The sequence below is a fragment of the Tursiops truncatus genome, chromosome 17, assembly GCF_011762595.2.
Source record: "Tursiops truncatus isolate mTurTru1 chromosome 17, mTurTru1.mat.Y, whole genome shotgun sequence".
Taxonomy (NCBI): Eukaryota; Metazoa; Chordata; class Mammalia; order Artiodactyla; family Delphinidae; genus Tursiops; species Tursiops truncatus.
Genome location: NC_047050.1, coordinates 75,517,477 through 75,532,653, shown reverse-complemented (window position 1 = coordinate 75,532,653; position 15,177 = coordinate 75,517,477). Strand labels below are relative to the sequence as shown.

General features: G+C 46.4%; 1 protein-coding gene across 16 annotated transcripts in view; it reads left to right on the top strand.

The window, feature by feature from the left end:
• The window catches only part of PTK2 (protein tyrosine kinase 2), a 252,784-nt gene that overhangs the window by 218,408 nt on the left and 19,199 nt on the right, over nucleotides 1-15,177 (top strand). For 13 of the 16 annotated variants that reach the window (XM_073794836.1, XM_073794834.1, XM_073794832.1 and 10 more), the window contains 3 exons: nucleotides 2,929-3,015; nucleotides 4,508-4,645; nucleotides 5,357-5,488. In XM_073794836.1, coding sequence (XP_073650937.1) covers nucleotides 2,929-3,015; nucleotides 4,508-4,645; nucleotides 5,357-5,488 — 357 coding nt within the window. Of the gene's footprint in view, nucleotides 1-2,928; nucleotides 3,016-4,507; nucleotides 4,646-4,736; nucleotides 4,963-5,356; nucleotides 5,489-6,040; nucleotides 6,398-15,177 lie in introns of those variants that run through there. The other 3 variants (XM_073794841.1, XM_073794843.1, XM_073794833.1) reach the window with 3 other exon arrangements.

Below are 15,177 nucleotides of genomic sequence, written 5' to 3'. Positions count from 1 at the left end.
GATCTCATTCGTCTTGATGATGTGATTTTCTAGAAGGGTGAAGAATCTTGGTAAAGTTCAAACGAAACAAAGTAAAATTGTCCATCAGTATTCACAGTAGTTGCTCTTCTGGAAAGTTCAGTGTCTGATAAACTATGCAAAATACCATTTGTGTTTGTATGTCAGACGGAGTTGGTTCTCGGTTCAGACTACGGGGCTCCTTGTTGTTGTTTTACCTGTGTAAGGTGGAGAAAGACCTGAACGTGGCACAGGCCCTGCTGTGCAGCCCCGCTGTCCCTCCCACCTGCCTGCCACCCTCAGTGCCGGGCCCTGCAGGCAGCAGGAGCGCCCTCTCGGTACCCTGGGCCCCCATCGGGGGCACTGCCATCCAGCTGAGGACCACGAGTGTAGGATGTGTTGGGTTTTCCTTTTTCTTCTTCCTCACTTGGGAGGCTTTCGACAAAAACTCCCCCAGCTCCATCGTTTGCTTCATGAAAATCCAAGTTTCTGTCTTTGAGGAGGAGATGCAATCAGCCTGCTAAACCTTGTACTTAATAGCAGGTGACACGTCTGGATACCTCAGCCCAGCTCAGCTCATTCGATCTTTGTGGCAGCCCTGTCCCCACCTCATTCTTGAAGGCACAGTGGGCAAGTTGCCCCCCGCCCGGCAGTGGCCATTTCCTGGCCTGCCCTCTTGGCCGCCACGCTGAGTCTGTACTTGTAGAGAAGGAAAACAGAACTGTTAGCAGTACGTCCGTGCTCTCCGCAGCGGGTGGCTAACAGAGTTCCATTTTGTGGTATTCTTGGTGCAGTAGTTTCGTCTTCTGTAAGACATGTTTTCATATTTTTATCTGTTATCTTTATTCTGAAATGGAACCTTACAAGTGTTACCGTTTGCTACCCATGTAAGTATTTGAGCCACTGGAGGATGTTCTGTGGAGATTTTGCCGTCTTTGATCTTTCCTTTTGTAATTCCCCTTTTCTTTGGTGAGTCACAGTGTGCTTGTCACAGAGTAGCAGCACAGCACAGCAGACTCTGGAGGCGGGCAGTTCTGCCGTTACCAGCTGTGCAGCCTGTTTGCATCACCTGACCTCTCTGAGCCTCTGTTTCATCCTCTGTAAAATGAGGTGATAATACTTCCTTGTACCATTGCTCTCAGACTTCTCAGATTGTACATACGACACCTAGCTCTACACGTAGGACACATTGAGTAAAAGTTTTGTATTTTGGTTTTTTTTTTTGAGTAAAAGTTTTTATTTTTGCCTGTGTTACTTAACCTGCCACCTCCAAAATGTAAGCCAGCAGACACAACTGTCCACCTGTCAGATAGCTGTGAATACTGTCCTAATTCCTGGGTCTGCACCCTCCCATACTTGGACTCCAGGAAGCCTTTGCCACACGACCATTGTAATGCATACATATTAACGCACACCTTTCAAACGGCTGTTGCCACTGAAATGTCAGAGGACAGAGATAGTCAGACACTTTTGCCTCTTCCTAACCACTTGTTCAAGTGAAACCTTTAAAAATATACATCTGAAGAGCAGTCCCTAAGGGCTTCATGGAGCAAAATTGCCCGTGGCTCCCCCTCATGCCCTTCCCTCTCTCGGGGGTCTTGGGGGTCCGTCCTCACGTGTAGTTAAGTTTGGAGTAGACTGCACCCGGGGGCTGAAATGCGACAGGGCTAAAGGGGTGGGGGAGGCTTCCCACCCTCAGAGGCTTAACAGGCCCGCACAGCAGGGCGGGAGCAAGTGCAGGGGTAGCTGCAGTCCACGTGCTCGGAGGAGAGCAGGGGATATGCTTCTGTGTCAGGAGGGAGAGGGAGGGGTGACACGGGAGACCCGGGACAGGAGGCGGCACGCATTCCAGGCAGAGGGGGGTGACACTGCTTCGAGACTCAGACTCACTCAGAACTTAGCCAAAGTGAAGTGTGTGTTCATCCAGGACCACCTGTGTCCCCGGGAAAGCGACACAGGCACTTCCTCCCCTGGGCTCGCTGGGCCCCAAGTCTATTTCCTTCAAGTCTGGTCTTTATTCGCCTGGAGAGCCCTGAGTTTCCACTTTGTTAAATCCCTCAGGTTTAGGAGACTTTATTGACTTCATCTTCCGTTTCAGACTAGACCGTTCTTTTTGCTCTGAACTTTAAATTCACGTGTCAAACAATGAGGATTTTAGAGCTGGAAGTGACTTCGGGGCCCCTCCAAGTCAACCCAGTTCTTTAGATGAGGAAATGGGATCCGGCTGGTTCACCCACGTGCTCCCAGCCGGTGAGGAGCAGAAAGGAAAGCCTCCAGGTTTGCATTTCCGTGATGCTGAATGGTATTGAGCATCTTCTTATATGCTTATTGGCCATTGGTGTATCTTCTTTGGGTCTACTCAGACCTTTTGCACACTGTTTACTTAGATTATTTGTCACTTTCTTGTTGAAGTTGTAAGAGTTCTTTCTATATTCTGGATATGAATCTTATCAGATAGATGATTTGCAGATACTTTCTTCCATTCACGGGTTGTCTTTTCACTTTCTTGATGTTGTCATTTGCAACACAAAACTTTTAATTTTGATGCAGTCCAGTTTATCTTCTCTTTTCTTTTGTTGACTGAGCTTTCGGCGTCCTAAGAAACCATGGCCTAACCCAGAGGGTCACAAAGATTTACTCCTGCGTTTTCTTCTAAGAGTTTTATCGTTTTAGCTCTCACGTTTGAGTTAATTTCTATGTATGTTGTGAGGAAGGGGGGGGGGTCCAGCTTCATTTTTCGCATGTGGATATCCTGTTGTCCCAGCATTATTTGTTGAAAAGACCCCATGGAAATGTCTTCACACCCTTTATCATTCTTTCCAGCTAAGCTCTTATAGAAAATTATCTTTTTCTATTCTTTTTAATAAAATGCGGATTTACCAAAATAATCAGGATACTTATTCATGTGATGCTCTGTTGATTTGTTCACAGCCCAGCAGACCTGGTTATCCTAGTCCGAGGTCCAGCGAAGGGTTTCATCCCAGCCCACAGCACATGGTACAGACCAATCACTACCAGGTATACCGTTCATTACTGTCAAAAGATGTGTTATTTTATTCTTCAGCACATTTGGGGGTGGGGAAGGATACATTGTATATATTTATAAATTAAAACATTCATTTTTCTCATCGAACAAATAAATGATTCTCTCCCAAGCCCCACGTTTCCTTACCTTGTAAATAAGAACAGCTATGGGACATTTCCTGTAGGCCTTTTCAGCTTGCAATGCTCGTTTGATCCTTTCATGCCGTTGGTGTCATATAGGAAACTGCCTTAGATCGTTTGGAATCTCTTTGTTGTGAAAATCCCTAGAAGTTCTCTGGCAGTGATAGATCTCTTCTGACCAGAAATAGTCGCTGATACAGCATTTTATGTTTAGTAGAGTTTTTTTTTTTAGTAGAGTTTTTTATTAAAATATTTTCATTCAAATAAGGTGTGAGAACTACCTGTACATCTTATTTGAAAGTTTAGTAATTACACATTGTCAGTATGGGGTTTTGGTATGAATCAGTGCCTAGAGACCTAACAGATGCTTGGAAGCTTTGCTGAAGGGAATTTGGAATATGGATGTGGCTGTGCTTTATCTCATTTGAAAAGTAGCTGCCAGCCCTGGCTGCCCAGAACCAGCCTAATGAGTTAGGGAAACAGATACTGATGCCTTGTCTCTCTTTCTCTTGATGGAGGGAGAACCATGTAAAGAAATTCCTCTCACTTTCCTTCTGCCTTGAAATTTTTCTCCATGTCCAGCTCAATGTTTTTCTCTGCCTTTGAGATCATTGGTAGACTGTGAAGGCCTGCCTTCTGTCACCATCCACGCTGGTTCACTAGAGGACAAGCATTTGGGGGTCTTGTTTGTTCTTTGCTGGTGGAGTAGTAGTGAGTTGGGCAGGAAAGGGACTTGTAGAGAGATGGCTTAACCATGTTTATGGCCCATTGCTTTTACATCCGAGGATGGTCTGCTCTCAGCACTGTAATAAGTGTAGAATTCCAAAGTGAAGAATTTCTGGTTTCCTAGTGTCTGTTTGCACTAGCTGTCGACTGTGGCCATAACAGACCGCCTTTCTCGAGGCTGCAGTTGAGTCCATTTCCTCGCCTTTACCGGCTTCTAGAGGCACCTGCATTCCTTGGCTCGTGGCCCGTTCCTCCACTTCAAAGCCCAAGTATCTCTCTGACTGTTCTTCAGTAGCCACACCCCCTTTCTCTCCCCTCTGCTTCCCTCTTGCATTTTTAGGGACGCTTATGATCACGTTGGGTCCACTCAGATCGTCCAGGTTAATCTCCCCACCTAATGATTCCTAATTGATAATCACATCTGCACAGTCCCTTTGGCATGTAAGCTACCATATTCACACAGGTCCCAGGGATTAGGGCGTGGACAAGCTTGAGGAGCCGTTATTCTGCTGCCACATTATTCTCTATAATCTCAGTTACTTCCTTTCACGTGGAAAGCAGAACTGTGCAGAAGTCGTACTGCGTCAGACCCTGACCTGGCCGCTTCACTCACCCACAGGTCTCTGGCTACCCTGGCTCACATGGAATCACAGCCGTGGCTGGCAGCATCTACCCAGGTCAGGCATCTCTTTTGGACCAAACGGATTCGTGGAATCACAGACCACAGGAGATATCGATGTGGCAGCCCAACGTGGAGGTAAATTGGATGTTCTTGGGCTTTGCTTTGTTAACTGATGAGGCTGTGCCCAAGGTACAGGATTTCTAAATCCTGAGATGTGTCAATTTAGATGCCCTCACTCTAAGATCAGATGCTCTCTGGGTCTGAGAATCTTCACTCAACGATGGAGAGATGCTGCCATCATTAGCCCATTCATTTGAAAAGCAGGGCCTACATGAGGCCAAGGAACAGACAGCCTCCAGCTCTGCGGACCGTGTGAATTTTTACTGAATTTTCTTGGTAAAACCAAGAACCACTCCTATAATATTAAAAATCATTTCTTTGAATCCAAGAACATCTGTAGTTGTCTGCTCTTAAGCTCTTTTCCTTGGAGTGCACGTGCTTTATACTCTGTACTATGCGTGTGTCGTATTTAATCCTCCTCCCATTATTTTACGTCCAGATTGTTTCCACTTTTTCGCTCTAACTAGTGATGCATTCTCTGCCCCATATCTTGGATTACTTATTTAGAGTAGGTCCCTGCAAGTGAACCATTGTATGCGTTTTAAAGCTGTTTCACGCACGGTAACTTGTAACCCCCAGAAAAGTTGCTCCCGCCGGCAGAGTAGAAGAGACGCTACTTCCACCACGCTTGCTGTTTTGCTTAATTGTTTGGAAAGACACACAGAAAGAAAAGTAAGAGCCTCACACACAGACTTCTGAGCGTGGACCTTTTCACTCCTCCTCCAGGACTCTGCAACACTGGACCTGCGTGGCATCGGGCAGGTGTTGCCGACCCACCTGATGGAGGAGCGGCTGATCCGGCAGCAGCAGGAGATGGAAGAGGACCAGCGCTGGCTGGAGAAGGAGGAGAGGTTTCTGGTAACTGAGTCTCTGAAAGTCCTTGCACCCCTAAGCCTCTGGAGTTGGCTCTACTGCAGATGATGGCAAACCTCATCTGTTCCAAAGCAGGAGCCTTTGTTTTCCATCTGCTTCCTAAAACTTGCAATAGTGGGTCGTTCGCTTTTCTTGAATTACTTTTTCCGGATAAATTTCTAGGAGGTCTGCAGTAGAATCATGGGCTCAGATGTAGAACCGTTTCTGTGGTTTTGTGTTACTGCCACGTTTACACAGAAACGACTCCCACTGAAGTGTCAGCTTGCACATAAGACACTGCCTCTCGCTACTGCAGGCACATGACTAGACGGCCCGGGGGCCCCGGGCTTGCCTTCCTGGGCTCCTCTGGTTCGAGGTCTGAGAGACGCAGACCTCCTGCCACATGCCTCTGGGGTTGTGGGCAGCAAATGTCTTCCTGGGACAACTCTTGTCGACAGCCCCTCAGAAGTCCCTGGGGATAGAGGAGCGGTGACAGAGTGGCCTGTGTGTGTCACGTGGTCCTCAGCCTTAGGACCCCTCCCCTGTCACCCTGCGCAGTTACTTCAGCCTTCCTGAAGTAGCCTGAAGAGAAGAAGGCCTGGACGGAGCCAGGACTCAGAGTGCTTCCGCAAAGCCCGTACCTGGCTGGTCCAGAGCTGGTCCCTCACGCTTTGACCATAAACATCCCGAGACCACCTCTACGTCACCCTCTGTGCTGAGGGACCAGACACTGATGAGGGGATACAACGCTGTTCACGCATCTCTGGAAGTCCTACAGGCACAGAAACATTAAATCAACAACCAGTGGTTTTACGAGACAGCGGTTCATCACCTGTGATCCTGATTTCATTCTTTATACGGGGCTTTCTTTTTGAAAACTGTAGTTTCAAATTAAACAAAGCAAGCTGTGCACAAGTTCGGTGAGGCACGTTTTAACCTCCCGGGTGGCCGCTGCCCCCGCTGCAGGGGGGTGAGGGCCGTCTCGGCGCGAACGGGGGCCTGGGAGCAAGTCACACTAGGTGGAGGCACTTTCTCTCCTTTCTGTTCTTTTTCTTCTAAAATGGAGCCTGCAGACATCACACACACCCCACACTCATTTAACTGCCGGACAGGACTAATGCGCACAGCCCTGTCGCAGCTTAATGGTTAAGATCGCACAAAGTGCTTACCACGTGTCGCTCACCATCCTACATATTCCTCATACAGAAAGTCATTCAGTCTTTATAACCACCCTGTGGGGAAGAGACAGGTCCAAAATATTTTATCCGAAACTCTTGAGGGTTCTGTGTGCTACACTATTTTTTTGCTTTAGGAAGTTAATGAAGGGAATCCCCTGGCGGTCCAGTGGTTAGGACTCAGCGCTTTCACTGCCGGGGACCAGATTCAATCCCTGGTCGGGGAACTAAGATCTCGTAAGCCTTGCAGTGCGGCCAAAAAAAAAAAAAAGAAAGAAAATTAATGAAATATGACGCACATGCTGTATATTATGTAAGTATTCCAATAGCATACAGAGTTAAAAGCACTAACGCTCTTAGAGCAAAACAAAGGTGTTCACATTACCAGGTGTAAAGACAGCCCTCACATCAGGTCAGGTCAGGTTTTGCCACAAAATTAGTTTCCTTCAAGCTTAAAAAAACAAACAAACTTACCAGTCTTTTAGTACATTTTAGATTTTGGAAACGAGGATAAAGGACAGTGTACCTATCCTTTATTACCCTCGTGTTAGAGATGAGGAAATTGCCCGAGACCACTGGGTAGCGTTGGCCGAGCCGGGGTCTTCGGTGCCCGCCACTCTGCCAGCTGGAGTGCCCGGCTGCACACGGCTCAGCACCCCCACGGACTAGTGCTCCTCTGCACGTGCATTTACTGTAACGTATACGAAATATCGCTGGGCGCTGTGAACCATTCACTTTTGAACAAAAGTTTCATCATATCAAAATTCTAAATTATTTAAATCAAAGCGTATCTTGAGATTATAAGGCAAGCGGCAAAAATTGGTTATTATTATTTACTATACTAATCTGAGCAAATCTATTTGGATATTATATCAGTTCCAAGAATACAGCTGCTGTTCCCTAGTCCTACATTTTAACCTTTTGTCTAGATAGCCTACTTTCCCGCATTGATTTGTATTTTAAAAAGGCAGTGTTACAGACTCTTCAAACTCGAGTTAGTATACGTAAATACCAGTGTCTGGTGTATGATCGCCCTGAGAGTGGAGGAGGCCGCGGCCGTGAGCTGCTCTGACAGAGCGCAGCCGGCGGCGAGAGCAGGAGGGGGGCCTGGGGGTGCCACTCGGGGTCGGGATGATGTTGGCGCCCAGGCCTCGAGATAGATTGGAATTTGCAGGGCAGACAGGCTCAGGAAGTGTGCTCATGCCTTGGGAAGAGCTTGCTGGTGGGGAAGGTGATCGGCCCAGGCCCAGGCTCCATCTTCCCAGCGATGTCAGGTACTCTGAATCAGAAACTGCCGGCTCATCAGCCATAGGGGTTGTCCCTTTTAATTGAGATAATTTACATACAGTGGACTGCGCAGGTCTTAAGCGTACAGTTTGGTGAGTTTTGATAAATACATTAAGTCCATATAACCCATTCTCCATACGTGTGACATTTCTGTCACTCCAGATGGCTTCCATGCCACGTTGAAAATCCACTAATGAAGTCGTATAATGAACTCCCCCCGGGGAGTCCAGTCAGTGCTGTGTCCTGTGACAGCCTCAGTGTACCTGTCTCCTCAGCCTGGGACATTTCCATTTGTTCCTGATCCCTTTTATTTCTCCCATGTAACTTTATAATTTTCTCTAAGTCCATATCTTCCCTTATTAAATTACTGCCCATTCATTTAGAACTTCCCGTCACTGATAATGGTATCTCATTTTCATTGAACTTTTTAGTTGTTATTTCCGTATATGCATATGCAGTTGATTTTTAGGAAATTATCTTGTATGTAACAATATTTATCACATGGAATTTTTCTGACTGATTCCCTTGGATTTTTTCTATTCATGCACGGTTATCACTTTTTAAAAAACATTTTCTTTCTTCATTTTCAGTTATGTGTCTCATATTGCCCCTGAAGCATCTCTTGCCAACTTTGTATTAAACAGGTTCTTGCCTGCTTTTATTTTTTTATTTTTATTTTTTTAAACCCCACATTTGTTTATTTATTTATTTTTGGCTGTGTTGGGTCTTCGTTTCTGTGCGAGGGCTTTCTCTAGTTGTGGCAAGCGGGGGCCACTCTTCATTGCAGTGCGCGGGCTTCTCACTATCGCGGCCTCTCTTGTTGTGGAGCACAGGCTCCAGACGCTCAGGCTCAGCAGTTGTGGCTCACGGGCCTAGTTGCTCCGCGGCATGTGGGATCTTCCCAGACCAGGGCTCGAATCCCTGTCCCCTGCATTAGCAGGCGGACTCTCAACCACTGCGCCACCAGGGAAGCCCATCCTGCTTTTATTTTTAAAGATAATGTCCGTAATAGTTTTCTCCATTAAGTATAATGCTGGCTCTCTATTTCTAAAATAACCTTTTTAAAGCTTTTAAAAGGCTTAACGTGATGAATTACATGAAGCATTTTGCTTGGTTTTATGCTGGACCCTCATTCCAGAGAGAAGTCCCCACTAAGTCGTGGTTGATGATCCTTTGAAGGTCCTGGTGTCTTTTGTTTGTGATGTTTTATTAGAATTTCCTATCGATCTTCATAAGCAAGAGTGAGTTATTATTGTCATTGTTAATGGTTTCAAGATCAGAACAGTGTTGATGTCCTCAGTCGAATAATCCCTGCCCCATCTGCGTTGGCCGTTGGTCAGGCAGCCGGTATAGGTGGGGGGCTGAGAGCAAGTGAGCCGTCAGGACGGGCCCGGCCTCGGAGTGAGCAACTGGGTGAGCGAGCCACAGCGCCGCTGCCAGGGGAGGGAAGGTGAGGAGGTGAGGGCAAGTAAATGTCAAGGCTGGGGCGTCGTACATGGCATCTCTGAGATCCTGTCCCCTCCAAGCTGTGTTTCGTGCCGCAGCCGCGGTGACATTTCTACACCTCGGGTCTGATCCTGGCCTTCTCTGACTTAAAACCTCCCAGTGGCCGCCACAGGATGACCACCTGGGGCCCTCCATCCTTCCTGTCCTTGAGACGCAGCCCCTGTAGGTCAGCCCTGGTTGTGACAGAGCGGACGGAGCGCAGGGGAGGCCCAGCATGCAGGGCCATCAGGGCAGGCTGAGCAGCTGAAGAACATGCCAGGTTGAGGGCACACCGAGTGCAGGAGCCTAGGCTCTGGGGTCAGCTAGGGGAGGCTTCAAAATCCTAGTTACCGCGGCCCTACGTGAGTTGTTTAACCTCTCTATGCTGCGATTTGTTAATCTGTAAGATAATTATAATTTCCTCTGTAGAATGCAAGAATGCTTTTCTGTAGGGTTGAGTGGAGGATTAAATGTATAACGCATAGACAGTGGAAGGGATAAGGAATACACCATTAATTTTTCCAAGGGCTTTTAATCTCTCGTTCAGTTTGTTCTCTGTAGCAGGCAGGAGCGCTGCATTGATGAGAATCTAGAAGCCTAGATCGTACACATCGCCCAGAGTACCTGCAGGCGGCTCCCAACCCGAGCTGAGTGTCATAGATGGGGTGAGAGATTTTAGCCAGTGTCGAAGGGAGTCTGCAAAGGAGCGTCGCTGGTATCACGCAGGAGCTGGACACCCTTTCACTGGATTTGTTATCAGTGAACCTTAATTCGTTGTTTGTTTTGGGGGGTTTTTTCCCCTTAATTCATTTTTGCTGTTGTTAGGGCTCCCTTAGGAGCCCTGGCTGTGTCTGACCGCCACGTTTCCCCGAGGAGGCAGAAGCTGCATGCAGGACGTGGAGCCCTGTAGGCCAGGTGCTTCCCAGTGCAGGCTTCTCAAGCTGTCGTGAAGGAGGACCCGTTTCTATTTTTTTTCCTAAACCACTGTAGACCTGATATTCTAGTGAAATAAAATAAGAAGCAGTTACTAGAAAAAGGAAATTTTTAAAAAGGTGTACAGACTTTTATTATGAGCTCCAACAGACCTAAAAATTACTATTTCAGATTGCTCTAGAAATTTCTAAAGATGCTCATCCTCTGTTTCTGTCTCATCACGACCTGGTAACAGCAAGTCATTCCTGACCCGCCCTGGTCCTCGGACTGTGCTGGGAGCAGCCCTGCCGCTCCCTTCCATGAGGTCAGCTTGTACCCGGGTGGAAGAGTCATGTTCTTACTGGAAAAATTAAAGTTGCTTTGTCAGTAGCGATTCCCAGATTTTTTCTGACAGATCAGAATCGATAGCTGTTTATTGAAGCCTCCTGTTTTAGGACTTACATCATTGTATGAGGCTACTTTTTATCGAGCACTTTGGAGAGTCGAGTGGAGCATCCCTCCATCAGCACACATAAGGCAGGCTCTTGCCCTGGGGCACACAGCTGTGACCTACAGCGCAGGGTCTTTGTGGTGTCCCCACCCACTTCTGTGATCTCAGTGTAGCCCGAGTGGTTTCTGAGTTGCCTCTGTGCCTGTGAATCCACAGCTGTAAAAGCTCTCTTGCAAACTGGCCAGAGAGAGAGCTGGCAGCCTTGACTAGAACCTCAGTCCATTGAGAGGACTTTCTTTCCTATTGGGTGCTGCTTAAAGAGAGAGTAACTGTGTTACTTGTTTATTTTTATTGCCATGCACACAGTCATTTTCTAATGCAGGGCTGTGCTGAAGATAGGATTTTAATTTTAAAATGAGAAAGTTTTGAGTATAGAAAGCCTGCTTTGTGTCCTGAGAAAGGAAATGAATGTTTGAGCTGTTTTCCCTCTCGCAGCAGAGCCAGTCAGCAGGAATGAAAGGTGAACATCAAGATGGGGTCAGAGAGTCCAAGACGGGGACTCTGCTCTCAGCCAGGCCACATCCCCCCATGTGTATTCCACAGTCCAGATTTGAAGACAATGTGTAGTGCAAGGGGAAAGGACTTTGAGTTGAGAGCCTTAGGTTTGAAGTTTTCTGGAGTGATAGCAACATGGGACTAGAGATCAAGCCTGAACGGTTGGTTACTGTGTCCCCAAAACCGAAAGCGGCGCCTTCAGCCCCCATCTGTTGCCTAAGAGAAGGGAATACGCATGCCCACACGGAAAAGAACTGGAGATAACCCACCTGCCCGTTAACAGCAGAACGGATGCAACAAGGGCATGTTGCACAACAGTAAGAACGAACAAACTGCTACACACAACCACAGGGCTGAATCTTAGACACCGTGTTTACAAAAGATGTCAGACACACAAGAGTGCTTCTTACGGGACCCATTTGTATGAAGTTCAGAAACAGTCGTCTGGGCTGGAAGTCAGAGGAGGGGTCCCTTTGGCGAACTGAGCCTGCGGGTTATCTGCTGTGTGTCTTGATTGGGGTGGCGTGTTAGGCAGGGGTACTGACCTTTACACTTAAGAACTGTGGGCTGTTTTGTGTACAAGTTATACCTGAATTTGAAAAGAAGAAAGAAAATGCATACCTGATGGGGAAAAGAATCAAATAGGCCCAGACATTCTTTATGTCTATTATCCATTTCTGTAAGATTTTAGATAGAAATTGCCTTTGCCTCCTTTCTGTCTTTAGTATTACTATCTTCAGATCCAGAATATTTTGTTTTGAAGTGTAATTGACTTAGAATATTGTATTAGTTTCAGGTGTACAACACAGGGATTCAGTATTTTTATATATTACAGCATGATCATCAGTGTAGGTCTGGTTACATCTGTCACCATACGAAGTTATTACAGTATTAGCCAATCCATTTCCCACACTGTACATTACATCTCATTGACCCATTTATTTTATAACTGGAAGTTTGTCCCTCTTAATCTCCCTCACCTATTTCACTCATCCCCCCCACCCCTCCCCTCTGGCAACCACCTGTTCTCTGTATCTGTGAGTCCGTTTCTGTTCTGTTTGTTCATTTGGTTTTGGGGAGGTTATTTGTTTTTTGTTTTTTTAGATTCTACATATAAGTGAAATCATACAGTATTTGTCTTTCTCCGATTGACTGACTTCACTTTGCATGATACCCTCTGTGTTGTTGCAAATGGCAAGATTTCATTCTTTTTTACGGCCGACTAATATTCCATTGTGTGTATATGTACCACATCTTCTTTATCCATTCCTCTATAAGTGGGAAGTTAGGTTGCTTCCATATCTTGGCTATGGTAAATAATGCTGCAGTGAACGTAGGGGTGCATATATCTTTTCAAAGCAGTTTTTTGGTTTTCTTCAGAAAAATACCTGGAACTAGAATTACTGGATTATATGATAGTTCTATTTTTTTTTTTAATTTATTTATTTTTTTGCAGTACGTGGGCCTGTCACTGTTGTGGCCTCTCCTGTTGCAGAGCACAGGCTCTGGACGCACAGGCTCAGTGGCCATAGCTCACGGGCCTAGCCGCTCCGCGGCACGTGGGATCTTCCTGGACCGGGGCACGAACCTGTGTCCCCTGCGTCGGCAGGTGGACTCTCAACCACAGCGCCACCAGGGAAGCCCCTGTTTGTTCGTTTTAATACTTTTTTTTTAAAAGGAAACTTTATTGCTTTTATTTATTTATTTTTTTGGCTGCATTGGGTCTTCGTTGTTGCGCGGGCTTTCTCTAGTTGAGGCAAGCGGGAGCTATTCTTCCTTGCAGTGCGCAGGCTCACTGTGGTAGCTTCTCTTGTTGCAGAGCATGGGCTCCAGGCACTCAGGCTTCAGTAGTTGTGACACGTGCGCTCAGTAGTTGTGGCTCATGGGCTCTAGAGCGCAGGCTCAGTAGTTGTGCCACGTGGGCTTAGTTGCTCCGTGGGGATCTTCCTGGACTAGGGCTCAAACCCGTGTCCTCTGCATTGGCAGGCGGATTCTTAACCACTGTGCCACCAGGGAATTCCTTTCATAATTTGTATATTTCTAGTTATGGTCTTTTCTTTTTTGATTAGAGAAGTCCCTTTAACATTTCTTGTAAAGCCAGTTTTGTGGTGCTGAACTCTTTTACGTAACTTTTGCTTGTCTGTTAAACTCTTTATCTCTCCTTCAAAGCTGAATGATAGCCTTGCTGGGTAGAGTATTCTTGGTTGTAGGTGTTTTCCTTTCATTATTTTGAATGTATGGTTCCACTCCTGGCCTCTGCAAAGTTTCTGTTGAAAAGTCAACTGATAGTCTTACGGCAGTTCTCTTGTACATAACAAGTTGCTTCTCTCTTACTGGTTTTAAGATTCTCTCTTTATCTTTAGTTTTTGCCATTTTAATTATGTATCTAGTGTGGACCTCTTTGGGTTCATCTTGTTTGGGATTCTCTGTACTTCGACTTGGATGTCTCTTTCCCTTCCCATGTTAGGGAAGTTTTCAGCTATGGTATTTTTCAAATAAGGTCTCCACCCCTTTCTCTTTTCTCCTTTTGGGACCCCTATAATTTGAATGTTAGTATGCTTGATGTTGTCCCAGAGGTCTCAAACTATCCTCTTTTTTTTTTCTTTTTTCTGTTTATCTTGGATGATTTCCACCGCTCTGCCTTCCAGTTCACTGATCCATTCCCCATTCCTCTGTATCCAGTCTACTGTTGATTCCTTCTAGTGTATTTTTTCAGTTATTGTATTCTTCAGCTCTGTTGGGTGCTTCTTTGTATTTTCTAACTCTGTTAAACTCTCACTGTGCTCACCCATTCTTCTCCCAAGTTTGTTGACCGTCTTTATGATCATTACCTTGCACTCTTTCTTCGGTAGATTGCATATCTCCACTTTGCTTAGTTCTTCTTCTGGGGTTTTGTCTTATTCTTTTATTTGGAATTCCTCTGTCTCCTCATTTTGCCTAATTGTCTGTGTTTATCTCTGTGTATTAGGAAGGGTCAGTTACATTTTTTCAATCTTGGAGAGGTGGCCTTATGTAAGAGACATCCTGTGGAACGCAGCAGCACCCTCCCCTTTGGTCACCAGAGCTGTATGCTTTTGTCCCATGTGTGGGTTGTGTGGGTCCTTCTGCTGTGGCTGGGCCAGCTACCGTGGGCAGCTGGTAGGTGAGGCTGGCCCAGCCCTGTTGGCTGCCTGGCCCTGCCTTGTCCAGTGGCTGCCAGCCTGCTGATAAGAGGGGCTGGGTACTGGGGCAGCTGGTTGTGGGCCCCAGAGGGCTAGAGATCTAGAATATTCTGTAAGGGGAAAACAGGAGAATTTAGCTTCACCCAGTAGCAGAAACAATAATAGAATCTCTTCTTTTTGACAGGCTGTCTTTGGCTAGATCGCTCTTTAGTTCCCAGCATGACACCTTTATGCAGACAGGCTCTGTCGACTATATGAGGAAAACGCTTAAATATTTCTATTCATGGAACACAAGTGGACTTTACATAGATAGGCCTCCTTTAAGATAGAAACGCTGGGGCTTCCTTGGTGGCGCCGTGGTTGAGAGGCCGCCTGCTGATGCAGGGGACACGGGTTCGTGCCCCGGTCCGGGAAGATCCCACATGCCGCGGAGCGGCTGGTCCCGTGAGCCATGGCCGCTGAGCCTGCGCGTCCGGAGCCTGTGCTCCGCAACGGGAGAGGCCACAACAGTGAGAGGCCCGCGTACCGCAAAAAAAAAAAAAAAAAAAAAAAAGATTGAAACTCTGTCTTTGGAAAAGTATATCATTGGGGAGTTGTTGTGCATAAAGAAAAATAAGCCATTTCATGTATTTTATATGAAAGTAAAAATAGATAATTCATGTAAATACA